Source organism: Myiozetetes cayanensis, unplaced genomic scaffold, assembly GCF_022539395.1.
Source record: "Myiozetetes cayanensis isolate MyiCay16 unplaced genomic scaffold, myiCay2020 scf2-11, whole genome shotgun sequence".
NCBI classification, from domain to species: domain Eukaryota; kingdom Metazoa; phylum Chordata; class Aves; order Passeriformes; family Tyrannidae; genus Myiozetetes; species Myiozetetes cayanensis.
The window spans coordinates 3,640,739-3,668,690 of NW_026087411.1; the positions used below are offsets into that span (position 1 = coordinate 3,640,739).

Here is a 27,952-nt window from a genome sequence, read left to right on the forward strand (position 1 = left end):
TGGCGCGCCCTGTGCATGGCCGTGGCGCTGAGCATGGGCCCGGAGCGCGTGTGTCCCCGGGAGCCCGGGCTGCCCGAGGGCCCGGACGGCGCGGCGGGCTGGAGCGGCGACGAGGAGGAGGAGGAGGAGGAGGAGGAGGAGGAGGAAGGCGGCGGGTACTTGTACCAGCCGCTGAGCCAGGAACCGGAGCAGGGCCCCGGCGAGACGGGGCCCGGCCTGCAGGAGCGGCTGCAGGTATCGCCCAGCGCCTCCCGCCGCGACGGGGTTGGGGGGCACCCGTGGTCCCGACCCCCGCTGCCCGCTTTTCTCCGCAGATGCTGAGGCTGCACCTGCCCGACCCACCGACGGACAGCGAGGAGGAGGAGGAGGCGGAAGGCGCCGCGGCTCAGAGCAGCCGCAGCTCCATCCCCATGGATGCAGGTAACGGCGTCTCCGGCAGGGCCCTCTCGGCGTTCCGCCGCGGTCTCACTCCCTCTCTGTTCCCAGAGCATGTGGAGCTGGTGAAGAGGACGATGGCCAGCGTGAAGCTGCCTACCCTGGGCGTCCCCGCCTGGGCCAGCCAGATCTCGGAGGAGCAGTGGAAGGACGTGGTGCAGCGTACACTGCAGGCCCGGCAGAGCCTCGGCGGTCCCCGGCCCGAGTGGAAGTGAGAGCTGAGCTGCAGCACGGAGGCTGCAAACCCCAGCCCTTCCTCCACCCTGCAGGCACCCGGTGCCTCCAGGCCAGGTGCTGACAGGACTTGCCAGTTATCGACCTTCCTGTTTCTCCCACTGACATTGTCTGATTTACCTCCCCACTCCTCTTTCCTGGTTCTGGCTGGTGCATAAGTCAATGTGATGTCCTTGGGTTGGCTTCCTCAGCCTCTGAGGAGCCCGACTGGTTTCTATACTTGTGTGCATGTGGGGCGAGGGGACTTAGCTGGCTTTCCCCAGATTCCCTCAGGACAAACACTGGACTTGTCCCTGTCCTGACTACCTGAGAAGTCCCTCTCCAGGCTTGGGCCCCTCCTCCCAGGACAAGGGCTGTGTTGGAATATCAGAGGCAGAGCCGGCTGTGTCATTCCAAGAGATTGGTTTTATTTAGTTCTGTACATACAGGGACATCTGTACAAAATCCAACACTTTCATACTATGTAATGCTCTACTGAAAATAAAGTACACCATATGTACATATGAACTGTAAGCAGCTTAATACTTGTGTCCAGGGGGTGAATGCAGTAGTTTTGCTTGTTCCCTTGGGAGGAGGGAGCCAGGTGAAGTGGAAGAGGCAGCTCCAGTTCTGTCCATTTGGCTGACATGGGGAAGGCGTAGGCAGAAATGAGCAGCACTAATGCTAGAAACCAAGTATTGAGCAAGGGGCAGCTGTAGTTTGGCAGATGCAGATCTGCCCATGAGCAATTCATGTGGTGAGAGGGTGAGCACACTCCTCCCTTTCTCACATGGTCCCCTTCTGAGGTGTCCAGGACACTGGAATGAATAGGCAGCAAACAAAGGGTGAAAGTACTAAGCCTAAGTTCCCTGACCCAGAACAAGACACACAAAGCTATGGGAACATCAAAGCTGTACAGCACGTAGACATGATGTGTTAGAGTCCTGCCCCTGCACGTGGCACAACTCCAGCAGCATTCCTCTGGCCAGGCTCAGGGGATGCCAACAGAGACAGATCATCTGTAGGACAGCATCAGCCTCTGCACACCACAAGTCTCTGTTCCTTCCACAGACAGAGCAGCCTGCAGCAGGGAAAGGCTGCCCAGCAGCAAGCAGGCTTGAGTGAGGGCACACCACGCCTTAGCAATCTAAAAATGAGGTGTTGGCTTATAGTACAATGCTAAGAGCCAGTTGGAAAGCCTGCACTGAAAGGAAGAAGCATCCCGCCCAGCCTGAGCCCAGCAGTCCTCATCTCCACTGTGCCACTCCAGTGCACCATCCGGCATCACCTGGTGCATGTCTACACGCTGTGCCAGGTGTGAGGTAATCGATTGGCAGCTGATCATAAGCTTGGAGTAATGTTCAGTGTAAGCAATAACCTCCCTGAGGTGTTTCTAAAGTCTCCTGATGAACTGGCCTGTTGTGGAGGGGAGGTGGGGTCCTGCGTGACTGGGGGGGATCTCACACACGCGCTCACTGACTGCTCCGAAGAGATGGTGGCGTTCCTCGTGAGGGCTGAGCCAAGAGAGACCTACACAGGGCAGGGATGCAGGATACAGAGGTAAAAACAGCCTGGTTGGGGTTGGGGGAAAAGATGTGCTGCACACCAGCAGAAAGATTAGAGAGGATGAACCTCTGACCTGGGAATGGTTTACTAATGAGGACAAGCAGATACACCAGAACCTTCTACAACATTCCACGATGCTGCAAAGCAGTGTCAGGCTAGCACCAATGCCGTAAGCTCCCTGCACTACTGCAAATCCACTTAAGCTTATGTGTCAAGAAAGCAGGTGCAGCATGTAGGAAGCAAGGAGGACTCCCTTTTCTATCACAAGCCAGCCTCTGAGGTGGCACTTTGGCCTGGCACTGAATCTGCACCACAAAACACAGGAGTGGAAGCTGGATCACAGTAGCACCCAAGTGCTGTGCAAGCCCCTGGGCTATCAGCAAGTGTGCTCTAAATGCTAATTTAGCAGAGTCCCTGATGCACCAGTAATAACTAACAAGGGCCTCAGCTCAAGGGCCTCAGTGGGTGCCAAAGTAACAGGGCAAGGTGAACTTTGGTCAGAGCACCCACGGAAGCAATTCAGCAGTAACACTTGGCCATTGGTCACAACCAGGAGACTAAGCACCCAGACTCAGCCACGCCCCATAAGGTGTATCCATTGCTTCCCCTAGCTTGCAGAAAGGACTGTAGCAGCACAAGCTTTCTAGAAACCCTGGCCACTGCAGAGCTAAAGGTGGGATACAGAGACAAAGGGAGAGCTTCAGGAGTATTTTAATTGAGCAGGTAGAAGAAGAAAGCAGAATTCAGTGGCTGACACCTGTTACAAAGCAGGAAGTTAATTCTGGGCCCACAATTAACCCGAGACACCGGGATGTAGATGAGTCAGCACAGACCAACACAAATAGCTGAAGGAATCACTTTCCCACAAGAGAGCTTCTAAGGATGCTCGAAAGGGAGGGCAAAAGTACGTAGTGCTTGCACCCAGCTTTACTGGGGGTGACAAAGCACTGAACCCCCCACTCCACTGACAGAGGAACAAAACAAGAGGCTTGGAAAAAAAGAAAGGTGGAAGCAAACATCTTCTCTGCTGCAAGTAAGACCCTTCAGCTGTGGAGCTGCACCCCAAGGCAGCAAAGCCTCCACAAGCTCTGCTCCTGCCTCGAGCTCAGCCTGACCTCTGAGCACCACAGGGCTCAGCGGCACAGGCAGCATGGGGGCAGGCACGGCACAGATGGGTACTTGGGGCTTGGAGCAGCATGCTGAGCCACGTGTGGTTTTCTCTGGCCAACGTAGAGCCTGAGCAAGGCTCTGCTTTCCAGAGAGAGTAAGAACAGGTGGCAGCTCGCAATGAAGTGAGTCCTGCCTGGACTGATACGATCAGAGGTCAGGCAGGCTCCCTTCATGCATGCACAGCCAAGGTGAAAAAGCAGGAGGACATGACAGTGGTAAGATACAAGTTATAACGTAAAACCAGATCTAGCCTGGAGGTATGCAGATGGAGTGGAGGACAGGCACAGCTCACCATGTTCATTCCTTACTTATACATGAGAACCGAGTGCATTTCCATGACCCCTGGAGGAAAGGGATGGGGCAGAGCTTCCCGGGCCAGCCCCTGAGCCCGTCAGAGAGCCTCCTGGCTTGAGGTGAGAAACTCTTCTGCTCTCTTGTGGGCCTCCAGGGCCTTTATAGTGTAGACGTCCTGGGGAAGCTCAGATTTCCGGCGCAGCAAAACTTTGTCCTTCTTAATGTCTTTCAGCATCTACAGACAAACCGAAGGAGTCAGGGATCAGTAGCAAAGCCCTTCACCCCTTCAGCCTCTGACTCCAACCACTCTAGAATATGCTGGGTGACACTGCAGCCTGCTGCGGAACAGGCTGAGAGCCAAACCCAGACTAAAAGGACAGAGAAAAGTCCCACTCGCACTTTTTCCAGAGTGGGAAGGTTAGAGGGAAGATTAGGTAAACTCTACTCTTCAGACTACAGGCTGATCTTTTAATGATCAGGGATGAGAGCAGGGTCATTTACCCTCAGAACACTCGGAAAGAGCCAGTTCTGGCTGCTGGACCCTGGACTGAGAGCAGTTGTGGAAGGACTCTAGTCACTTACGCACCTGCACAGCCTCCGTCTCCACTGTTTTCTTCAGTAGCTGTATATCCTCTGCAGTCGGGGTCTCTGTTTCCATACAGCACACAGAAGGCAAGGGTAGAGGTGCATAATACATGGGGTACTGCAGACAACACAGATAACTGGAGAGTCACCACTCCATACAACACCAGGCTTTCTCCCCCAGCATCCTAACACAGAATAGCACACTTCTAGCTGCCCTCTCTGGCCCCCACAAAAGTAGTAGTAGGTACACAGATAGGAAAGGAGCATCCTCTCCTACCCATTCCTACTGGTGCCCTCTGAGTCACGGCACACTGCATGCACAGCTGCAGCTGAGAGCACAGCCCATAACATGTATGTGCATTACTTAGAGGTCAGTGCTACATAAGTCCAGGCTGACTGTCAACATTACCAAGACACTGAGTTTTGGGAGGACAGACCACTGCTGCAGCAGTGTGCACAGGACTGGGATTGGGTGCTAAAGCCTGCTCTCATGGGCTGAAGAAGCAGGTTAAGACCCCCAGCACATTCTTGTCTCATTCATCCTAGGTCCTGTTGTCACAGAATATGCTGAGTTGGAAGGGAACCGCAAGGATCATCGAGTCCAATCCTTTGCCCTGCACAGGACCATCCTGAAGAGTCACACCATGTGCCTGAGAGCACTGTCCAAATGCTTCTTGAACTCTGCCAGGCTTAGTGCTGTGACCACTTCCCTGGGGAGCCTCTTCCAGCTACCCAACCACCCTCTGGGTGAAACACCTTTTCCTAATATCCAACCTAAACCTCCACTGACACAGCTTCAGGCCATTCCTTTAGGTTCTGTCACTGGTCACCACAGAGGAGAGATCACTGTCTACCCCTCCTCTTCCCCTTATGAGGAAGTTGTAACTGCAATGAGGTCTCCCCTCAGTCTCCTTTTCTCCAGGCTGAACAGAACAAGTGACCTCAGGTGCTCCTCCTATGGCTTCCAATCAAGGCCCTTCACCATCTTCATTGCCCTCCTTTGGACACTCTCTCATAGCTTAATATCTTTCTTATATTGCAGTGACCAAAACTGCACACCATATTCCAAGTGAGGCCCCAGTGCAGAGCAGAGTGGGACAATCACCTCCCTTGGCCAGCTGGTGATGCTTTGCTTGATGCCGCCCAAGACATGGTTGGCCCTCCTGGCTGCCAGGACACTGCTGACTCATGTCCAACTTGCTGTCAACCAGGACCCCCAGGTCCCTTTCAGTGGCACTTCTTTCCAGCCTCTCATTCCCCAGTCTTTACCTACACCTCAGGTTGCCCCATCCCAGGTGCAGAATCCGGCACTTTTCCTTGAACTTTATATGGTTGGTGATTGCCCAGCTGTCACCCACCTGAGGGTTCAGCCGGGCCAGCTCCTCTATTTTCTGCCACATTTCTTCTCGTTCCTTCATCCTGAACCTTCCCCTGCAGAGAGAGAGAGAGAGAGAGAGAGAGAGGCATCAGGTGTGAACTCCTGGAGAAAGTGCAGCTTTCACTCACTGGATGACAAAAGCAAGAGGTGGGGGGGAGAGGGGAAGAGCTGCCCTGTCCTTCAGAGACCCTACAGGTGACATGAGGCAAGAAGAGGGGACACACTGCAACTAGCAGAAGGTAGGCAAGCACACTCCTCACTCACCTCAGAGCACATGGTGGCAACAGTGGGCTGCACAGGTACTTTTTCCCTGGCTTTGTGCTGCAGGAGTGGACCAGAGTGTCTGGTTTCTGGGGTAAAGCAATGACACTAGTCTGGATTCCTAAGACACATTTTCCTGGCGCCCCACAGATGAAGAGGGACAAAATGACATTTCCAATAGAGCTGGAGTTCCACTGTCCACTGTTACCTCTTTCTCTAGCCATAACACACCACAGAGTTGCCCCAACCGCCCAGGCACAGCCTGTGATCTTGGTACAGACCTGGGCACACATTTTAAGGGACTGTTCAGCAGGGCCACTTATAAATCCCAGGGCAGTGAATGTTCCCAGCAAACAGAGGTGAGCATCCACCACCTCTTATTCTCTTCTACATTTTAAACATCTGCACTAAAATCACAGCTTTATTTCCAATTTTAACTATCCAGTTTTCATCCCAGCTACAGGTCTCTCTAGTGCCCTGTCTATCCATGCTAAGGAAGTTCTTTTACTCTTCAATAACATCACATCAACACAGAGTTGAGCCTTCTTGTTCTCACCCAGTAAGGCCTCCTTAGCTGGGTCCCTGTGCCAGGGAAATCCAACTTAGCTGAGGAATTGTATCATGCAGTAAAATCTCGAATTTTGCTGCTGAAAGACATTTTCACATCCTGCACACCAAGTTTTCAATTGACGTTTTACCAGTTTTGGTTATCCAGAACTGCAAAAGTATATCCTTGATAAAAACCCAACACAAGGTTTTCTGAAGCTTAATTAGGCACAGGGGCACACTAGACAAACAAACAAACAAAAAAAATCATCTTAACATGAGCAGAAAACAGTGCAGCTCTACCCATCCATTTATTGGACCAGCTCTGAACTGCTTTGTTGAGCTTTTCCAGAACAATCCTCCATCAGCCACACACCAGGACAGAGAACAGTCACTCTCAGCAGGTCAGCATGGGTAGAAGCCAAACAGGGAGAAAAAGCTCCTAATGGAAACACCTAGTAGGTCTTGTAGGAAATGTGCTGTCACTGACTGAAAATATATATGCAGATATTTGTGGGCTTCACAACGCCCTCAAATGGGAAAAAAGAAATCTCACTTGCTCCCATTTTAGATGTTAACTAAAATGTTTCTCCATAAGCAGGTTACCCATCCAAAGCTCTGATTCAAAAATTAACTTCATTATTTACTACTATTCCACAAAACAATGGAATGTACCCCAGAACTACCCACTCCCAGCAAGGATTAGCCCAGCACCAGCCTTGGCTCATTCAGGAATGAGAAGCAGTATTTTCTGTCACTGAGTCAGAAAAAGACCCTTGAGAAAAAAAAACAATGAAGTTTCCTTCTAGCTTACTGGACTGACTCAGCTCACCAAGGCAAGCCACACAGGCACCAAAACCAGCACAAGGAAGCAGAAAACATGGAGGTCTTTCCTCTTTACATCACAATGGCACAGGTAATTGCTGAGCTCAGATTTTATCTCCACCATCTGCTCTTTGAAATTGCAGGAATTATTCCATCTTTATCACTGGAAAATTGAAAGCATCGCGTGGTATGAAAGATGCATTATGCCCACTGCAGCAAAATTCTTTAGAGTTTTTTAAAGCAGTAGGATTCCACTGGTATCACTACAACATTTATGAGCTGGTAAATATTTCCAGCTCATATAATATGCAGAGCATAATCATCTCTGCAAAGCTGAGTATCCTCTGCATTGCAATGTATTTCCTTATGACTCTGTCACTCTTTTCTAAGCTACCTGGTTCAGCAGGACTGAAAGAATTTCTATCAGGGCACACATTTTATCTCTTCTCATCCCTACTCATAGTTACTGCTGAGGAATCCTACTTTTTTTACAAAATTACTTGTACCACCTTTCCATTCCCCTCTGCCAACTGGCATCTACCATCTGTTACTGTACCCCAAAGAAACTTCAGGATGAGCTCAAGTAACTTGGCAAAAACCTGTTACTCACTTCTGCTTCTCTGCCTTATATTGCTGCGTGCAGTCATCAAAAAGCTTTTGGTTCATCTCCATGAAGAGCTTCAGTGCATTGTAGATCAGCCCGTGGATTGTTCTGCAAAGAAATGAGGAAAGGAGAACAAGCCATAGTGGGCAGGTTCTGAGCCCTGAGTTAGCACCAGCAGTACAGACAAGAGGTTAACAGGGGTAGGTCTGCTCTACCATGATCAGAATAATGAGTGCAAAAATATGCATTCCTGTGGTCATTTCTTGTAGTAAAAAGTGGGAAAGGAAGGAGCCTGTTCAGGGCTGTTCTCAAGGGGCTTTAGTGCCTCACGCAGTTCACCTCACATATACAAAATTTCTTTTTTGGGCTGCCCAGTATTTGGTCATGAGCTTTGTCACTGAGCTGCCCAAAACACAGGCAGCAGCCCTGCAGAGATGGGAACTAGCACAAAGAATACCACAGAAGAAAAGTCGACTTTGTGCCAGCGATTTATGGATAGGTTGCACTCGGTGTGAGCTCCCTACAGGACAAAGACTCTCCTGGGGAATAAAAACAAGTGTTGAAGCTGTCTCTGAAAGGCCTGACCCAGAGGTAAAAGATGAGACTCAGAAGATTGAGCTCTGTGCCTCCACCAGCTCTACAAACGGAATAAGGGAGATGCAACCATGCTGGACCAAGTAAATGAACTATGGGAAGGAAGACGGGCACCTGAGGTACTCAACCTGCCCTGTTTTAGCTAGTGCTAAAACAAAGACAAGGAGAAGTAAGAGGAAAACACTTTCAGGACTTCTTCTGCCATACCACTGAGAAGCAGACAAGAAGAAAAGACAGGAAGAGCAGAATCATGAATCTTGACTGCTGCAAGGACACAGAACTGGTGAAGGGTTTCAGACAAGAACATAAAGTCCTTTTCTGAACTTTGATCAGGAGGGGCAGTAAGACTGAATGAGAGAGTGTCTATCTGTCTGCATGCACATGTGCACTCACATCACATGTACGTGTGCATGTGTGTGCCTATCAGCACATGGGTGTGCCTGTTGGAGTCTCTGGTTGTTTGTGTGTGGTCGTGTCTGCACATCTGTGCCTGTTCCAGGCTTTAGAGCACCTTGACTGGTGGTTCCAGTCCATGGTTCCTGATAGAATGGAGAGCAGATTAGTGGGGAGCTCTCTGCAAACAAGCTCTACCTCACAACTTTGCCAACCACAGTATGCTGCTGAGCTCTGGACTTGCCCAGCCTCCCTAAAATTAATTATTTTGGTTTTTTCCACCCTCTAGAATAGAAGAAGATGGTATTTGTTTTCAGTCTTCTTGTGGTTTTTGCTGAAAGACTTTAGGATCTCAGCTGTGGACCAAGAATTTTTAGCTGATTCATTAAAAGGAAGTGTGTTAGATTAAATTAGCTAAACTTGAATTAACCAGGTAAGGAATCTAATGAAGGAGAAGTCAGTAGAAAAGAAGTCAATAAAAGAACATTAAACAGAGTAGTGTCTAGGAATTAAACACAGGGGGCAATATTTGACATAGACAGCTGCCCAGTTAGTTTTGCTTCCTCTGTTCTTCCTGTACTCCAGGAGTCAAGCACTGCATCAGCCAAGGAGCTCACAGAGAACATATGGGAGGGGTATTAGCTAAAAAGCAGGCAGAAGTTAGCGGAAAACCTATAGCACACCTCGGGAAAGAGTGGCAACATTACTGACAAGCAGGTATCAAAAACTATGACTCGATGGCCTCCAAGGCTGGTAATTGCAGGTGCCTCAACCCTTGGAGAAGCAGGCCTCAGTGGTCTGCTGTGGCCCTTTCCCATGCTGATATTACTAACAACCCCCCTGCTCAGCACCCGGTGCCACTGAGCGCCATGCAGTGTTGTACTGCAGCAGCATGCCCCAAGGCTGCCAGTGAGCCAAGCAATCCGGCACGCACAGTAAGTGCCAGGGCATGTGGGAAGACCTACTTGTTCCAGTGACTCTTGGAGTTCTTGTAGAGTGCTGGAAACATGATTGGGAGAATTTTGGCTGCGTTATCGCTGATCAGGCTCATGATATATTCGTTGTTCCAATAGTACAGTGCTCGCTCTGCCACCTGCAGGGGGAGAGAAAGCCATCCTTGGAAAGGCTCCTTCCAGTAACACCTGTGGTACACAGTAAAGCCACCACCCAGCTGAGGAGCCCACATGCTTCCCCACAGTACAGGCAGCAGGGCTGACCTTCATAAACTTCTACAAGGCCACTCGTCCCTGCTTCCCAGCCCTCTTTGCCTGAGCCTCTGTCAGACACTTCTCACTTTCCTGGGAAAAACATAATGTTCTTGAATAGACAAGCCTACTGTCGATATACTGATGATCCCAACACCATTTATACAACACTTGAGAACAGTAGTGTCATCTGCTCCAGGTCCCAGTTCAGACTAGCACCAAACCTCCTTCATTTCCTCAAAGTGTCTTCTGTAAAGTTCCACTCTTTCCTGGCTTTTCCCACAACAGAGCCTCTCAGGGCTTTGAAGCATGTTTAAGTCACCAGTCCCACAGTTCAACCCCCTGATTTAGTAAGGGTGAAAATACGGAAAATCTTGGGGCAGCCATCCTGCTCTAACAAGACAAACAAGTCTAACAACTTTCCACCCAGCGACAGACTCAACCACAATTCTTCATATTTGCCACAAATCTGGGCAATGCAAACTAATTTTTGCATTTAGAGCTAACTTCAGAATGGCTTAAAAAACCTAGGAAGAGAGACATCCAGACTCAGTTCTGTATTTCAGATGGAGAACTCACTATGTGCCCTTTAACATACCGTTCTACAAGAGTAAACTAAGGGGAACTCACCTCGTGTTCACTTACCTGGCGTTTGGTTTTCCAGATCTCGTTAAGCTTTTGTCTGCTAGATTAACAGACAACCCACTCAGAGAAAACTTACTCCACCGAAGTATTCAGACTCACCAAAAAGTCAGTTCCTAATTTTGCTCTCAGACAAGCTGCAGACACAGAGACTGTTCAGCCTGACTGTATGGGACACCTTTGGGGTAAATTTTCTTAGGCTGTAAAGTGTTTGCACCTTCTCCAGGTTTTTCAGTCTTGTTTTTCAAAGAGTTTGGCAGCAGATGGTGGCTGCTATCAAGTACAGATGTCTCTCCTCCAGCCTTTATCCGACTTTACTCAATTTCCTTAGTTCCCTTTGGTAGCTCCCTCCGTGCCCAAAGGTCACATTAGTCCTTCGGTTCCCATCACCACACCAGTAATCCATGCCCAGCTGGTTTCCATCATGCTCCCCTAGTCCTTTACAGGAAATTATCTTTTACATACACATGTGACTTAGACTGATTTTATTTTTGGCTTGTAAACACATGACTTTGTACCTCTCTATACCAAAAAACAGATTGAAGCCAGTCTGCCTCACTATACAGTCACGTTCATTTGGGAGATGCCTATGTCACTATTTCTTTAACACCCCATCTATACCTGGGTCAACCAGCAAGTTATCTTTTTCCTGGGCACTCTTCATGGCAATCTAAAATACTGAGCCAAAAACACCTGCTAGGAGCTACTATCAGGTCCTACCACCCTGTACATTTTAAACCTTAGGACTACTATCCACAGAGATTGTTTCAGCCAGACACTGTAGCCAGTTCCCCTTCAGTGAGAACAAGGAAAAAGCAGACTCCAGCACTTTTTTAGTATACCTCAAGCTTTACCACCTATGCCACAATAAAACAAAGTACCTTCTCTGTACAGTCTCTTTGGCTGGCCTCCCTCCAATGCTGCAGGATGCTTGGTTTTACTGCAACAGGGGGACACTGGATGGATCTCCTGTCTTCACTAGCCAAAATAGGAGGTGGCAGAGCACCTGTGCTCCAGCTCCAGCCTGCTGCAATACACAGTGCTGAACAGCACAGAGCAACAGGAGGGGCTCCACTGATAGGCTTTGTTTTCTCTTTGGATGAGCTTGCTCTGTGGTTGTGGTGAAGATTCTCACTGCTTCCCACCACATCACTCCAATACGCACCCAGGTCACACCTCCATGTGCCACTGATCCACAAACACAAGACCAAAAGATGTGGTGTCACCCTCACATGCCAAGTGGCTTAAAAGTCAGTGTTCTATCCCCTCCCTGAGCTGCAACCCACCTGGAAGTGTGGGCTGGAGACACACTTGGCCAACTGCCTGAACAAGGGCTCCATAACTTTCACAAACTCTGACGGCTCAATCACGTCCAGGATCTCCTCCAGCTCATTTAAAAACATCACTTCCTTGGGACTGTGAGTTTTCGGCCAGAACTTCAGCAAGCCCACAATCACCTGAGTGGGGAGGGTACAGAGATAGTGTTAGAAGATGAAAGTTAACATAAATTTTTAAGGATCTGGTCACAACAGCAGAGGGGAAGAAGTAACACAACAGACTTTTTCAAGAAGTCAGGGTGGGTTACTGGGGAAGAAAGAACACAAAAGCCCAAACTCTGACCAGTTACATTCATGACAGCAGCTCTGCCTAGGCTGCTACAATTCTGTACTACAAGCACAAAACTTAGAACCACTTTTTTTCCCCAAAAACAGCTTAACACAGAAGGCTGAATCTGGATTAGGCAGCAGCTGGCAGACAGTGCAGAGTAACCACGGAAGACCAACTAATAACATGGCAAATGCTACAGAGAAGGTCTCTGAAGAGTCATTATTCAAAACACCACAGACTTTGAATACTGATGAGCAACGAATAAATAATGCAATGGACAGGTTTGGGACAAGGAAAGGAAGTACTAATTCCCACAAAAGTAACCGGATTCTGGAACTCATTCTTGCAAAACTTTGTGGAGACTCAAAGTCCAAAAAGACTTGAGAATGTAGCAGACAACTTTATGGAGTTTATAACTAATGGTTATAATGAAATACGACAATGCAATATGACAATACTTCTGGCTAAGTAAACTATTGCTTACAAGACATGAGAAGAATATACTAGACCAGGGCTATATCTTACTAGATTTTACTTATTTATTTTTAATACTGCTTCCTGTCCTACCCATCTGCTTCTAGACACTGTCACAGGCAGGATTCAAAATCCTGCAGACTCTCACCGTGTAGGAAGAAAAAATGCTAACTCTGTGGACACTAGAGTCACACACAGCTGGCAGTAGGAGTTAGTTCTCTTTCAAACCTGTGTACATCAGCTACCTGATCCTGAAGCCAGCACTTGAGAAGTTCACAGCAGCAGAGGAAGAGTAGTGGGCAATGCAACAGCAAGATTGGAGACATCTAAGCATTATGTTTCTGCCAACACAAGGCTTGAGAAGCCAGCAGTTTGTTACACTCAGTGTTTGTCATTACTCATGTCTGCCATTCAGGCAAGAGTTAGCTTCAGTGACTCAGAAGTAATTTCTCCTACAGCTAAGGCGGTGCGAGATGTGTTGATTTCGTCTTTGCTATTACTGAGCACATCTAAGGCCTTGCTCACCTGGCAGTCTTTCAGACTGCTGTTAACACAAGAGCTGCCATGTCAAGCCTTGCTGAGCAAGCTTCTGGGAGGCCCACTTGAGGTGAGCGTGGACCCAGTGAGTAATCTGGCCTCCTTTCAGCACTGCTGGTAACATCTCCTAGTGCATTCAGACTCTTGCTGATGCACAAGCCCTGTAATTCTTCCAGACTTCAATAACCCCAGTCATCTCAGGGGTCTATTCAAAACCTTCACAAGCAAGATGCTTTAACAGGACACAACCTACGGCAACTTGGCCTTGGTACATCTGGTTGAGACACAATGCAATGCTCACAGAAGGTAATGAAATTGGGTCATCCCACTGCTTTCCATAAGCACCAAACCAGACCTGTAAGCCAAGTGAGCCAAGGGCCACTAACCCGCTACTCAGGAACCAGTGATGAGCTATGGAGCTTTACTATTTGAATAAGCTGCAAAATGAATCCTGGAAATATTGACAGATTTCTATTTCTCTCTTCTCCCTCATCCTAAGAGGTGCATTGGCAGGAGACTGTTGGACTGGATGTCAGCCACAGGAAGTACTCATCATGGTCAGGAAGCTACTTTACACAGTTTGTTTTAGAGCACGTTTTTGGGAACACAGGAAATGGAGGACCCACGATTAAAGGAAAAGCTAGGAGGTCTGCTTCAGCACTGTTGATGTCAGAGCTGTGGAGCCAGAAAGCTGACAACAGCTGACCAACTTCTATCAAGCAGTCAGGCTCACCATGAACGCACACATTTAAGCCAGAGAACAGAACGACCTCAGCCAGCACTACTCATTAAAACGCTCACACTTCTGGTGCTCCCTGCTACAGTGACACAAGTACGTGTTCTTTGCCCATCTGCTGTTTTGAATCTGTGAAGCTCAGCTCTGTAGAAGACATTTCCTGGCCTGAAGTGGGTGGAGGAACACTTGTCTTCTTCTTGCACCCTCTGCCAAGCTGGCATATAGCCTGGTTAGCACTGTAGGTCTGTGCAGCCAGTAACTAGAATATGGGAGGTCTCCACTGCTCACACATTTTAGAACCTGCTGTTTCCCAGCACTACATCCTGAAGGCAAATGTGTCTACAATGTGACTTAACACTATGAAGGTAGCAAACTCACGCTAAAGCTGGAAGGAGAATACTTTCATGAAGGAACAGTGACTTGCCTAAGTAGATCTTTGTGTCCCAGGTTCCTAACCTCACCTCCACAGTTTTGCAACCAACTCCAACAGTCTGGACGGGTCTCTACTATTTCATGGCCCCCATAAGCTCCCACTGGTGTCATCAGATGGTCATGTGTTTTGTCTCTGCAGCATCTGTCACTAGCTGAAAGCTCTACACTGAAAGAACAGCTTGGTATAGTGTTCCTTCTGCTACACCAAGATCTGAAGCACGATAAGCATCAAAGACTATAGCCCACCTTCATGAAGCTTTCAGGAGAGAATACTAAAGACTTGCACATGAGTATTGCATCCCCTGCCCACAGGGAACCAGGCAAACACAGTAAACAATACCACTCACTGACCCCCAGCCTCTTTACAGCAAGGGCTAAAAAAAGGGTACTCTAAGGAAGCTGTGAAGCTTTTGGGGGCTTGACTGTCACACAGAAGTTAAACAAGGTTACTCACTGGTTCTGTCAAACTGCTGTCTTTCTCCAAGAACTGTACAACACAGTATGCCAACTGTAGGAAAAAACATGGCAAGATTAGAGCCTCCTCAAGTGCGCCTGAGAATAAAGTGCCACCATCCCCCCTAGGCTGGAAATAACACCATGGCCATTCCGTTGCAGCTCTAAACAAATCCAGTTTTCTGATGGCAAGCAAAGGCTTTAAGCTCAAGCAGGCAGGGCCCAAGCTCCAGATATTCATGCAACATAAAGGATAAAACTTGAGCCACCTAGAGCAGCCACAGCCAATAGATTCAGATGCAAGCACAGCTGGACACATAGGGAAGAACAAACCTGACTGTCACAAAGCCCTGCCCCATAAAAACAGGGCTGGGAGAACAGACATCACTACTTAGTATGAGTATTTAGTACTCATACTTCTTGACTTCCTAGCCCAAGTTCTGATCTTCTATATTCTTCTATTATGTTCTCAAAGTTTGAAGAAATTATTCATTTTACCAGTCTAGCAGACCAACACACCAATTTCTCCACATATCTCAGCAGTGACTAACAGCTGACACACCACATGCACAGCTGGGGATTCTACCTCTCTGGTTCCAGCAGGGCCCAAGTATTTCACAAGCTTCCAGCACAGAAAGACAAAGCAGGCCACAGCATTAAGTCAGCAGGAAATGCCAATGCCTATCAGCCAATGGCACAGGCCCAGGCACCACAAGGATGGGACAATCACTGCAGTAAGGGACTAGCGCAGAGCCCAAAACATCTCACAGCAAGAACTTGGTACAATGCAGTAATGTGGCCTGGTGAATAGCTATAAAAAATGAGCTTATAAGCTAATATCTATATATCTATATATATAGATATCTTATAATAACTCTAAGCTTTTGCAATAATGCCAATCTGCCCTGGGAGCTTGAAGCACTTCTCACCTGTGGATGGTAGACACTGAGAGACTTTACTTTGTGCAGTGGTAACAAGACTCTGATGAGGAACATCTTGTGCTCTTCCTTCAGAGGTAAAGCAAACCCATTGATTATGCTGAGAAGAAACAAGAGTCTTGTTAACATAATATAATACGTTATAACCCAGCAGAAATACAGTATCTCTCATTTCAAAGACTTACCCTAGCTCTCATTAGTCCCTTGAGAAGCACCCACAAAAAGTGTGGTCACTGTAGCCCAGCCTGCACACCGTGCTCAGCAAGAGTGTGTCCTTGGCCGGCACCACAGGGAAACACCTCTGATGGGGCTGGGGCTCTGCTCCTTCCTGTGCCAGGCTGAGCCCACACACAGTTAGGCAGAACCTCTGGGGAAGGCCAGCACAGAGGCAGATCAGCACCTGAGCCTTGCGCTTTACAGAACAGGATGGCAGCACAAGAGGGCTGCAAACAGAAGGGCAGTTAAGCCATGGTGAAGGCTGCCCACTGCTAAGGCTTCTCAGAGGAACTGTTCTCTTTTACTGCCTGCTGAAGCCTCAAACTCAGATGAACAGGAAAAAAATCTGGGGAGGAGAAGGCTATCACTGCACTTAGCAGCAGGCTGGAGAGTACTTTCACTGTGTGCTCCATCAGACTGAGATTGTCTGGAAGAGGAGCCTCCTGCAAGGACTGCTGAAGGAAGGCACTGCCAGCTCACTATGGGCCCTCTGGGATTTCGAAAAGTGGCCTTACCTTCCTAGGATCTCCAGTAGCTCTGCAATCCCATTGTGGTGCTCTGTTTCATAGATGAACCTAAAGAGGAGGATGAGAGGTCATTGCCAAATGCTGGATATAGTTTGATAAACAAAAGGAAGGAAAAATGCTGGAGACAGGGACTCTAAGTGGTACTAAGAAACACCTCACCTGTAAAATATATTATTGATCTGCCTCCTCACGTATGCTCGCAGACCCAGGAACTTCCCATAGATCCTGTGCAGAATAGTCTTTAGGAAGTCTCGTTCTCTGGGGTCTTCACTGTCAAAGAGATCCAGAAGCTGTGGGGAGAGAAATTCAGTCAGTATCTGCATACTGCCTGTCTGGGCAAAGCTACCAGCAATGCTGGGCACTGCTCACACTCAGCAAAAGTGGTACTTTCAGATGGTTGATGCCCCCAGCACCTTGAGCACAGTGGTCATTTCCCTGAAACATGCAGCCTCCTAATCACAAGCTGGAACCATCATCACTTCTTTCATCTTCAGGAACACAGTGATGGCCCACACTTTCTACAAAGCTGCTTGTCTCCAGATTTCCCCTGTAAGGCTCCCGCACTCCTCTCCACCTGCACAACAAGTTATGAGTGACTACAGCTCGCACACAGTTTTGCCCTGTGCAGAAAACTCTGTCTGCTCATTCAAGATGAGGGAATAAAGAAAAGTCACATCATCAAGCACCTGCTGTCAAAGCTAGACTGTTTATGTAAAACCTTGACCCAAATCTGCTGCATGTCCTTCATAAAGGTGGTGCACAGTGGCAGGGGAAATGATTACTTACAGACAGTACAAACTTCTGGTCAATGTATTTCTTGGCTACATTTGGTTGGAAGTCAGGTGATTCCAGGAACCGGAGGAAGAACTCATACACCAGCTATGGAGGGAGAAGGAGAGATCAGTTAAAAATCCCTCTGTCCTCTCACCAGTGTTTACTTCAGATTTTAAATGTTTTCCTTCTCCTTAAGGATTCAGGGAAAGGCTGGAAAGCCTGAACAGGAGCACAAAACCCAGTGTTTCCCCACTCAGTGGGATCAACTCGGTTGCCCTTGCTCTAATGGGCAGGGGTCTGGTGACACATAACTGCCCAGTCATGAGATCTCATCACTTCAGGTCCACCCATAGACAACATCCACCTACTCAGATTAAGACACTAGGCCTAGGAAACTCTTCTCACATCTTCAGCACACATCTCTACAGAGAACAGAAACCTTCAGAGATGGTAAAGGCTGAGGCTTCATTGGAAGTCCTTGAGACATGCCAAGGAAGAACAGAAAAGCAGAGAAATGAAACAGACTCCAGGAAAACATGCCATGTCCTCTGCCTCCTGGGGACTGACTCCAGGTTGGCTTGGCCCCACTAAGCCATGTGAGCTGCATGCTGTGTCCCACTTGGACAACAAAGAGCAGCTTGCTTTAAGGAGGTGGTCAGTGCTGAAATTCTGGCCTCTCTGTCCTCTTAGAGGGATGAGTCCATTCCAGGGCTGACCCTGCCTAGTGCTTCTGAGGGGCCACTAGGCCAAACAACAGTGATGCATTCCAAAGGTCTGACTCTGGAGTTGAAGGAATTATAGGGCCATGCATGCACAGCAGGCGAAGGACAGCAGCACAGAAAAAACAGAGGTGATGATCAACAAGCTCAGCACTCAGTTGCCACAAATCCATGCCAGCTGCTGCTGGCTCAATTTTGAGAAACAAATGCTTCCTAGCATCCATTGCACATGATGAGGACATGCTATTTCTATTAACATTCCCATCCCTAGTGTCAACTGCAGCAGTAAGAAGTGATTAACCGCTGCTGCAGATCTGCATCTTATTTCTTCTCTGTATTTTCTGCTTCATTCTGCAGTACCTGGCTCATGTTCTGCCTTCGCTTGTCAACACATCCCTGTGCAAGTGCCTGGGCTTACCTTCTGACTTCCACTGCTGAGCTTTGCTAAACCACACTCACTGTCACTTTCATAACCTAGTTTGCCTTAAAGTCTGTTTCCCAGGGAACACAGCCTAATGAAAAGGTCCTTGGCTCCCTTCCCCTCTTCCTCACCGTCCAGCTCCCTATCTTTTCTTGTCAAACATTTGCTCACAGTAAATGCAGCTGAATTACATCCAGCCTACAGGAGGCACATTAGCAGGTAGCAGCACAGGCTTTGCTTTGGCACCAAACAGCCCTTTTCTTCCATGTACCTCCCAGGTAGCTGGGCAAGGTGAGGAGAACTGAAGCAGACAGGAGTGCTGTTTCCAATGCTGCTGAAGCCCAAAGGATGTGGACTCTCAGGTCTTTGTAAGGGACATTAACACTGCTGAGAACTGCTTCTTACATAGGCAATACACCACAACTCCCTCACTCCTAGCAAAGTGTTCACTCCCAGCCTATCTCAGGGCCATGAGGGACTACCGGCATCTGCAGGTGAATGTTGCACACAGCCTTCCGCCAGTTCCCAAGACACCCTTGCTGTCTGTACTGCCTCAGAGCCACCTCTGACCCCTGGGTGGCAGGCCTGGTCCTTCCCCAGGAACCCTTGCAGGCTGGTGAAGCAGCCAGTGGCAGGACTAGCAGGCTCCAGCTCTACATGGACTCTTGACTTCCTGGAGATAAATTCACCAGATCTGTATTTCCCCCTCCTCCTCACCTGAAGGTGTGGCCAGGCAGCCTCTAATGTAGGCTCATCTTCCTCAGGGTCAAACTCTGCTCCTGTGGGATTGGACGATGGTGGGAGTGTCCGGAAGAGGTTCACTGAAAACTAAGGTGAGTGAAAAGGTGCGTGAATGACATCCCCACACCTCATGATGGTCCTCCACATAGCAAATCTTTCACTGCAGAGCAACATATTGTGGTTTACCACAAACACAATCCTGTACCCACAAACCAATCCCTTCCTGCAGGTTGTAGGGTTACAGTCTGCATAGGAACTCCACAAGTGCAGTCTGTGCCTAAGACAAGAGCTTCCATGTCTCCCTACAGCAGGCACTGTCACCAGGACATCCCCCATGCTCCCCCTTCTCTTTCTGGAGGCAGGCAGATAGTAACAAATAGGTAGGACTGGTGTCACATTCTGATAAATCCCTATCCCCTCCTCCTCCCCACACATCTGAACAGTCCCTATTTCTCTGGCACACAAGCACATACCGGCCTCATGCCCTACCATGATAACAGCTTCAGGATAGATAGCCTCAGTGACGACATCACGGTTGTGTGTGATGTACTCCACCATCTCATTGAGGCCTGCTCTCTTCACCTCCTTGAATTTCAAGTCACTGAGGGGGTCAGAGATGAAGTCAAAAAGCACACAGCACTGCCGCAGCTTCTGGATGAAAAGCTCTTCTCGTTCGTGTGGAGGAGCATCTGTCAGAGAAAGCAGGGACATCTGTCCTTGAAGATACGTAGAACATCTTCCTGGTTTCCCCAGATATCAACGTGGTTTGCTCCCTGTGGTTTCCCCCTCCCCTGTCACATCCTCTTTGAACTTGTTGGTGGGGAAGATGAAGAGGCAGTGTTGCCCTTGCTAAGGACATGGAACAGTGGAGGCAGAGGGATTGCAAGGCCTCTGAAGCAACTATCCCATGAGGGGATTTCAAACACAGTAGCAGTTTCTAATCTGATAAGCATTGATCTCTTCCCTGTACAGGGTACTCTGGAAAAGAAACTCAACTAGTTCCCATCACAGACCAGTGACACCCGTGCCCTGAACCACACAGACACAAGGGGAGCTGGACAGTGCACACTGTAGCCTAACCTTCCACCCAGAGTGCAGTGCAGAAGAGAGAGGCCAGAGTGGCAGGGGTTCAATATTAACAGATTCTCTTTTTTCATTCCATACAACTGGAAACTATGCACTGCCTTGGCCAATGACACAAACTTACCTCTTGCTTGCAGAATGCTACTGAGCTGCAAGGAAGCTGCCCTTCCTAAAAGGGCTGCCTGTGTTTGTGAGCCACATCAGCAATGGGTCTGGCTGAGCAACTGCTGAAAACACTTTCTTCTTGTCCACACTTAAATCATGTTTCATTGCAACATTATGTAGACTAAGTGTTAATACCTAGTAATTGCCCTAATGTGGAGAGCTTCAATAGCACTACTACAATTTGCATGGGAAACAGAATGAGGAGGAGGCCTAGTCCTCCTCCAGGAACAGGTGGCTGTAGGAACCAAGGGTAGTCTGCACCAAGGTCTCTGCACTTCACCCCTTCCTGCATAACCTGCTGAAGAATCTGAAGCAGCCCTCAGTACATACAATCACGAGGGTTTAAACAGTTCAAATGGAAAGGTAAGTACTGAAGTTTGCATTGAGAATCCTGTGATTTTTTTAGGCCATACATCAGTTCTCTACCTGCTGACAAGCCAAGCACCTTTCCCAGAATATCTCTGCTGCACTGCCCACTAGACTAGCCAGACACCGTCAGGGTTGCTTCAGGAAGAGCCCTTACACCATCACACTCTGCCTGAAGAAGGCACAGCTTGTCATGCAGGTCACTCCCACCCCACAGCTTCTTTACCTTTAAGGGCCGGCAGTTTTTGCAGTTCCCGGTTTTTGCTCAGATTGAAGCGGGAAGAGCTGTGCCGGCGCTCCTTTTTCACAATCTGGGGTCCCCCTGAGTACTTGATTTTATTCAGCTGGGTTGGTGGGGGAGTGCTGTTACTGGGCCGCTTATTTGATGTTGGCTGCTGCTGTGGTTGCTGCGGCTGCTGCTGAGGCTGCTGGGCCTAATGAGAGACAAAAGAGTAAAACAACTCAGAAGCCTTTAACCTACAGACCTCAAAAGCAATTAGACACCATCAGCATCTTCTTAGACTGAAGAAACTGGGCAGGTTTTTCACTGTTGTGCTTGCAGTTAAGTGCATCTCACCCGTTCCTGCCAGCTCTAGACCTTTTGGTTGCATCTGCAGCATACCTGCAAAGTAAACATCAGTTTTACTCATATCTGCGAGGTAGCACAAAGACACTGTAGCCTCTTGGCACAGCAAGTGCTATGGATGCGGAAAGCAAAGTCACATCTTTCAACAAGTTACGGAAGTTTGTTGACAGAAGAAAAAAGCAGAAATAAAAACTTCCTGTGGTTCAAACAGAAATCTCAGGGTGCTGCTATCTCCAGTTACATCACTCTGTACAATACACAGCAAGCAAGTTTAGAAAACTAGCAATTTGCTTCTTTGTCCTTGTGCAGGGAAAAAGCAAAAAGAAAAAAACTGGGAAAAAGCAAAGCAGTGTGTAGTACAGAGCAGACACAATGGCCCTGGAAAAGCAATGGTGAAGACCACTAAAATTATTGCTGCATCCATAGACCAGGAGCACCAAGTCTACAAACTGCGTGGACTGTACATGCATACACAACCTTACGTCCCAGGCTGTGGGCTCTCCCAACCCACCCTGGCTGCTCCATCCTCTCAAGCTGTCTCCACCTCACTGCTGTCTGAACTTGTGTTTTTATCACATCACCCCTTTTAGCCACACTAACTCTTTGCCTGCACTTTCCTCTCCCACTTCATGCTTGCTAAACTGCACTTACAGAGGTACTTTCTCATTTTTAGCATATGACCAGAAACTGAAGCCAGTGTTTGCTCAGTTCAGCTCTATTCTAACCTTGCTGAAGCTCTGCTGGTTCAAGTCCCACTTGGGTCGTAATGACTCAATAACTGACCCTTTAATTTCACACTAACCCAACCTGTGGAAAACTTAAGAGAGGAGAGGGCAACATCTTGTCAGCAGGCCTATAGCAGAGGGTTCAGCTGGAGACAGCACCCAGCCTACTGCACTGCTGGTACATGGAGCCAAGGATCTGCAGGATGAACCTGTTTAGGATACAACAGGGATAGCATAATGGATGGGGAGCAGAGGTGGGTGAAATCCTTGGGCATCACCCCCTTCTTCCTCCATAAACTCCCAGCAGCCACATGGAGCACAGCAGTGCATACGCACACCTCCCCAGAACACTGACCAGCACTACTCTGAGGGAGTGCGTCAGCAGTGCAGAAGCTAACCTGAACTCACCACTCTCCAGATGAGGTATGGCCAGTCTTTTCCTGTGAGGAGCAGCTGAGCTGCAGCTTACTCTGCACAGTCCTTTTCCTGATCTGGTTTCCAAAGTGGTGCAGCACAGCATTACAGTGCAAGAGCAAGAGCTACTGCACCTGCAGCATGTGGGAAGGCAGCAAGGTAAGAAGAGGGAAAGCTGTCTACAAGGAGACGCTGCTCTACAGATCTGGATCTGAAGAGCAAGTGCAAAGACTCCCTGTGGAAAACAGTGCCCAACACAAAACACCAATTGTTTTGTCAACCCATCACTTTTTAAAGAGAAATCAGAAATATTTTGGTTCCGGTCTGGCTTTGTTTGAAGGAAATCTTGAGTGGTTCTGTTTCAAGATCAGCTCCAAGCCAAAGTGGAGGGGACAACAAGATTTGAACTCTCTTCAGTTTACATTCGATCTGATTCCTTTCATGGAGCAGCACTGCCCAATAACGAGAGGAGGGAGCAAGATGAGCTCTTGCTTTCTGATGAAAACAGCAGTGTCTGCCAAACAAAGCAGGCCCAGACTACGAACTGGAGGTAACTTATCCTAAACAGTGTTCTCGCCTCAATTACATCAGCACAAATCCTTGCTGGCAACCTTCCCAGACTTAAAAGTTTATTCCTCACTCTGAATATTTGGTGAGCCACTCAGATGTTGTCCAGATGCCTTTGGGAAGGCTAGACCTCTACTCTACATCACTCTCCTTCCACAGGGAAGAAGGGCAAAACCCAAATGCTGAGCCATCACAGAGAAAAGATCATACAGAGAGAAATAGAAGATGCAATGGTGGCCTCACAGGTAACACTGAAGGAAGGAAGACACATGGGCCCTCCTAGCTGACAAGACATGCCTCTACACTCCTCACCCACCCAGAAACGCCACAGGCAAATGTTCTGAGCATGGCACGTGCACTGCATGTGAACAGGCTGGATCAGGGGGCTAGAAAAGCCCTTGTCACTAGTATTCAGTAGTCTACAGTCTTCAGCAGCTTGTATGAAGAGAGACAAAACACAGCTTCAGGTGTGTCATTCATGTGCACAAGATTGATAGAGAAAACCTAATGATTGGGAAGGTCAAATATACTCCTACGCTGCAATGCTCAGAGGGTTTAGGATGGATTGCTTCTATAGGAACTTGCTGATATCAAGTTGAATACCTGCTTTCAGGAGGTGCTTCCTGTGGCAGGCTTGCTGTCCTGCTGCCTTCAACACCTCCTACCTTGGTCACATGAATCATAAGCAGCTTATTTTCATTTTCCTAACACTTTCATCTTTGAAGTTTCCATCCCCGAAAACACAGCAGGCTGCTGAACCTGAAAGCTTTTCTCTTCATGCACAGGTATCAACCTCACAGACTATTTCCCCCACACCAACAGCAGCTAACTGCTATGTGGTTGCAGGCACACAAGTACCTGTCAGGCTCAACCCCTCCTGACAGGCAGGGCTCACACCACCACAGCAAAGCCAACAGCCTGGGAGAACACTGTTTCACAGCAGCTGTTACACTGCATATGCTGAAGTGACCAGAGAACAGCATAAAGTTGTTCACCCAAGTGTGGTGTGGCAGCCCCACCTTTCCCACTGTGGTGGAGCAGCTACTTGTACCAACACGACAGGCCAGCCCCAACTCCCCCAAGTACAGGCTCCCTGGCTCCATAGCACTTCCTCCCCACTGATTCTCGCCATCTCTCCTTCTTGCTAGGAACTTGTCTGCACAAGCCAATGAGCCCCAGGCGCTGAGCTTGCTCTTCACCCCAGGCTCCCAGGGACAGACATCCTCTTCCCCCAGCCACCCTGAGCTGTGCAGCTTTTCCTCTGCTCCCCCACCCATGCATGACCTCACCTCTGCAGGCACTCCTACTGCAGCTGGGTGCATAGCCACTCGGAAAGCCCTTCTGCCTCACTGGTCCCTTGAGCATCCCCTGCTCGCTAAGCTTCTCAGCCCAGATCTGCTCTCAGCTCCTCCTCCTGTGATGACTCTTTCCTTCCCATCCTTCAAGTCAGTACCTGCTCTCTTCGTCTGCTGTTACACAGCTTTCCTATTAAAATCAGGCTCTCTGCCTCAGAAATAACATCAACACACCGTAATGCCTGTCTCTGAATAACAAACTCCAGGTACTGCAGTAACAAGTAACATGGAGATATCTGCAAAACATGAAAATACAGCAGATCAGTGAAAAGGAGTACCTCTCCCAGAGCTGCAAATCTCATCAGTGAGACTCTAAGCTGCCCTCTCTTTACTGCTGCTAAATCCCTTGCTCCCACTTCCAGGTCATTAACTCTCTTCCCCACCCAGCTGCCTCTCCCAGTCTTTCTGGCCAGCAGGAGTAACTCTTTCTCATCCTCTCATCCAATACTGCCTTGGTCTCTGACATTATTTTTTCCTCTTTAAACAGCTATGCAAAAATTCTCTGCATTCAAATATACATCATGTTCCAGAGGGAATGAACTAAACAAACCTTTCATTTCCCACTCCTTGCTCTTGTGTTTTACTCCTTGTCTCTCCCCAAGCAAATTGCCCCCACCAAAGCCGGGGACTGGCAAAGCTCTGCTTGCTCTTCACATCAGATAGCTTCAACCCAAGATGAGCATCTAACCCTGTACTTAAAAGGGAACTAAAACGCTTGCCTTCCCTTGTGGGGATGCCTCTGCTTTTGAACATTTCTGCCCTTCCAGATCAGCTCCACTAAAAGCTCCTTCGCAGCAGAGAACAAAGCACTGTGCTTAGGGGTTTACGGACTGACTCCTACCCTCTTCATCCCCCTCCATAGAGATCCCCATAGGAGCTCCTCATCCACTGTATTTGCTCATATCTGCCAAATCAGAGCTGCTCTTCAACAAGCTTTACTCATTCCACCAGCCAGACAACTTGCCTCCAAAACAAGTCACAACTTTCTGGTACCGGGATAAATTAAGATTGAGTCCTCCCCTGCTCCATGGTGTGAGAAAGGAAAGCACGTACAGGAAGAGAGCTGCCCAAATGCTGCTCCCCCACCGCAAACCCATTAAGCACCTATTGAGGTACAAAGAAAAAGGAAAAATCTCTTTGCTGCACACAATTTTCATCCTAGAAAAGGCAACCAATCAACCATAACTCTATGGATGAATTCACAGGGCATGAAACTCTCCCAGTGGCAGCAGAGGTATCCAGGCTGGGCTCAGGCCATCAACCCCACTAGACAATATCACTCTCAGCATTTCACAAGTCAAACCACCTCCTGCTTCTGACACAAGGAAGGAGTCTTGCTCCCAGCAGGTTACCTAATTCCTCACAGTCCCCCAGCGTGAAAGTCAAAATACCTTTCTGTGCTTCCTGAAGAGCAAGAAAATCGCATTCAAAGTGGTATACATTTCTTCATATCAAGCAAAGAGCACTCTTCCATTCTGCAGCAAAGCAGTCCAGAGACAGAGAGGAAAGCACCAAGAGAGAACAAACTTCATTGCAGAACCAACAGGGAAAGGGAGAAGAGACCTGTGGTCCTGCACACTGCAGAGGTGTCTCCTTTCTGCTCTGCTCTCTGTTCTTATGATCAAAGGAAACCCAGCTTTCCATCTTAAAGAAGGGTTGGATTATGTCTGGAGTATGAGGAAGTGGCTGGGTATGTTTTGTGGGAGGGGAGGTTAGACGCATCACTTCTAAGTTTCTTCTGCAGCCAGGCAGACATTACATGCCATTTCAGGTCACAGAAGGAAGCTTGTAGCCTGTGACATTCTTCTCTTCTTACTGCAACATTTGTAACCAGGAGAGCAGTGCCACAGTCCACCACTGATTTGGATGGGCACATCAGAGTGCTCTGCTTTCATGGCTATCCATTACCTTTGCATTGCAAAGACCCAGGTTTTCCTTCCTCTTTCTAGAGTTGTGAACACAACAGAGAGTGCCAAAAAAATAAAAGGTAAGTTTGACCCCATGATGCCAACGCAGGAGTTCTTTCAATTCTTTGGAGTCTTCAGGCATCTCTCCCAGCAAGCTGTTTTCAGCTGTATACACAAATAAAATGGGCAGAGGAAAGGATCTACAAAACTGCGCTACCTGCTCCAAGGCAAACAAAGTCACATTCTGATTCCTTGCTGGCCACACAGTAGGTCAGGCATGAGCACAGCTTAGACCCTGAAACTGAGTGGCTAACAGTGAGACTCTGTAACACAGATCTATGCTTTGAAGGGGACTCTAAAATCACATTATTTTGACGACAACCATGCCACTGAACTACACATTTTTTTTCTAGTCTTCATTAGCCTTACATGTCTCCTATTCCCAGTCCTCTAAATTACAAACACACCGTGTTCCAGAGAAGACTCGAGCACACAGGTTTCTACAGATACAGAAGTGGCACAGCTTGTTTGCCAAACTGCAGTATTACAAAAAAAACCAAACCACACATATACACATGCTTCCTTAGAAATGCGTACAATACTTTCCTGAGCCAGTCCTCAAATTCCACAACTGCACTGAGTGCCAGACAAACTCAAGGCTACCAGAAAAGTTCCAGTATACACAAATTTCTACTGATTCTAAGCACAGCTTATCATAACATCATATTCTGCTGAGGCCATTCTAACACATCTAGCTTGGCAACATCAAAACTGAGAATGAAAGAGACTCTGCACATCTAGGAATACAGACTGCCTTCTTGTGAGGAACGCTGTGCTCAGCAACATGGCTGTTATACCAAAGGAGAATCATTTAATCTGTAGCAACTTATCCTTTCAAGTGTTCCTATCCATAACTTCCTAATCTCACTCCTCCAGAAAATGCCTCAGAAGAACAGCTCCTTTTCTATTGCTTCTCAGTACTCTCCCACTCCGACATGAAGTGACAACAGTTTACTGCGCTTTGCTCTGACAGGAGCACAGCAGCTGCTCCCATCTGCCAGGCTTCCTCCTCCTTGATAACCGTGGCTTGTCTGTTTCTGCAGCCAACTTTGCCATGCCCTGCCCAGCTCTGCGAGCAGCGCTCGCCATCAGCTTCATGCCAAATCTCTTTTTCCAGGTCTTTAGGGTATGAGACTCATCCTGTCTCTTCCATAGTCATTGTTCCCTTTGGGTCAACTTTCAAGGGGAACTAACTACCATCTTCTCTGATTTCTTAAGATCCTGGTGACGTGTTATCTGGAAGAACAGCTTGAAGTAGATAGAATGAAAGATGTATTCCTCCCCAAAGATGAGTTGTACATGCACACTGCTGTACTGAAGGTGAAAGCCTTACCTCTTCTGAATTCTCTGCCCCACCATCCTTCCCGCTACTGCTGCTGCTGCCAGGCTTTGTGGTGCTTTTGGTAGACTTTGGAGACTCCTGAAAGGATGAGAACA

General features: G+C 48.3%; 2 protein-coding genes across 3 annotated transcripts in view; one reads left to right on the top strand and one right to left on the bottom strand.

The window, feature by feature from the left end:
* MEA1 (male-enhanced antigen 1) lies at nucleotides 1-1,176 on the top strand. Its single transcript, XM_050315240.1, has 3 exons — nucleotides 1-234; nucleotides 315-420; nucleotides 487-1,176. Exons 1-3 carry the CDS (start codon nucleotides 16-18, stop codon nucleotides 648-650), a joined length of 489 nt encoding a protein of 162 aa, XP_050171197.1. The 5' UTR covers nucleotides 1-15; the 3' UTR covers nucleotides 651-1,176.
* The window catches only part of PPP2R5D (protein phosphatase 2 regulatory subunit B'delta), a 27,771-nt gene continuing 873 nt past the window's right edge, over nucleotides 1,055-27,952 (bottom strand). For both annotated transcript variants that reach the window (XM_050315222.1, XM_050315223.1), the window contains exons 2-16: nucleotides 27,849-27,935; nucleotides 21,128-21,335; nucleotides 19,777-19,976; nucleotides 19,264-19,374; nucleotides 17,419-17,511; nucleotides 16,792-16,922; nucleotides 16,621-16,680; nucleotides 15,881-15,989; nucleotides 14,953-15,006; nucleotides 11,998-12,168; nucleotides 9,830-9,957; nucleotides 7,884-7,985; nucleotides 5,622-5,694; nucleotides 4,265-4,381; nucleotides 1,055-3,913 (exon numbers count right to left, since the gene is read on the bottom strand). In XM_050315222.1, coding sequence (XP_050171179.1) covers nucleotides 3,776-3,913; nucleotides 4,265-4,381; nucleotides 5,622-5,694; nucleotides 7,884-7,985; nucleotides 9,830-9,957; nucleotides 11,998-12,168; nucleotides 14,953-15,006; nucleotides 15,881-15,989; nucleotides 16,621-16,680; nucleotides 16,792-16,922; nucleotides 17,419-17,511; nucleotides 19,264-19,374; nucleotides 19,777-19,976; nucleotides 21,128-21,335; nucleotides 27,849-27,935 — 1,782 coding nt within the window. In that variant the 3' untranslated portion in view covers nucleotides 1,055-3,775. The remainder of the gene's footprint in view (nucleotides 3,914-4,264; nucleotides 4,382-5,621; nucleotides 5,695-7,883; nucleotides 7,986-9,829; nucleotides 9,958-11,997; nucleotides 12,169-14,952; nucleotides 15,007-15,880; nucleotides 15,990-16,620; nucleotides 16,681-16,791; nucleotides 16,923-17,418; nucleotides 17,512-19,263; nucleotides 19,375-19,776; nucleotides 19,977-21,127; nucleotides 21,336-27,848; nucleotides 27,936-27,952) is intronic.

Coding starts and splice junctions, on each gene's coding strand:
- MEA1 (XM_050315240.1), top strand. CDS start 16: ATGGCCGTGGCGCTGAGCATGGGCCCGGAGCGCGTGTGTCCCCGGGAG. Junction 235..314: donor GCCTGCAGGAGCGGCTGCAG/GTATCGCCCAGC, acceptor TTTTCTCCGCAG/ATGCTGAGGCTGCACCTGCC. Junction 421..486: donor CTCCATCCCCATGGATGCAG/GTAACGGCGTCT, acceptor CTCTGTTCCCAG/AGCATGTGGAGCTGGTGAAG.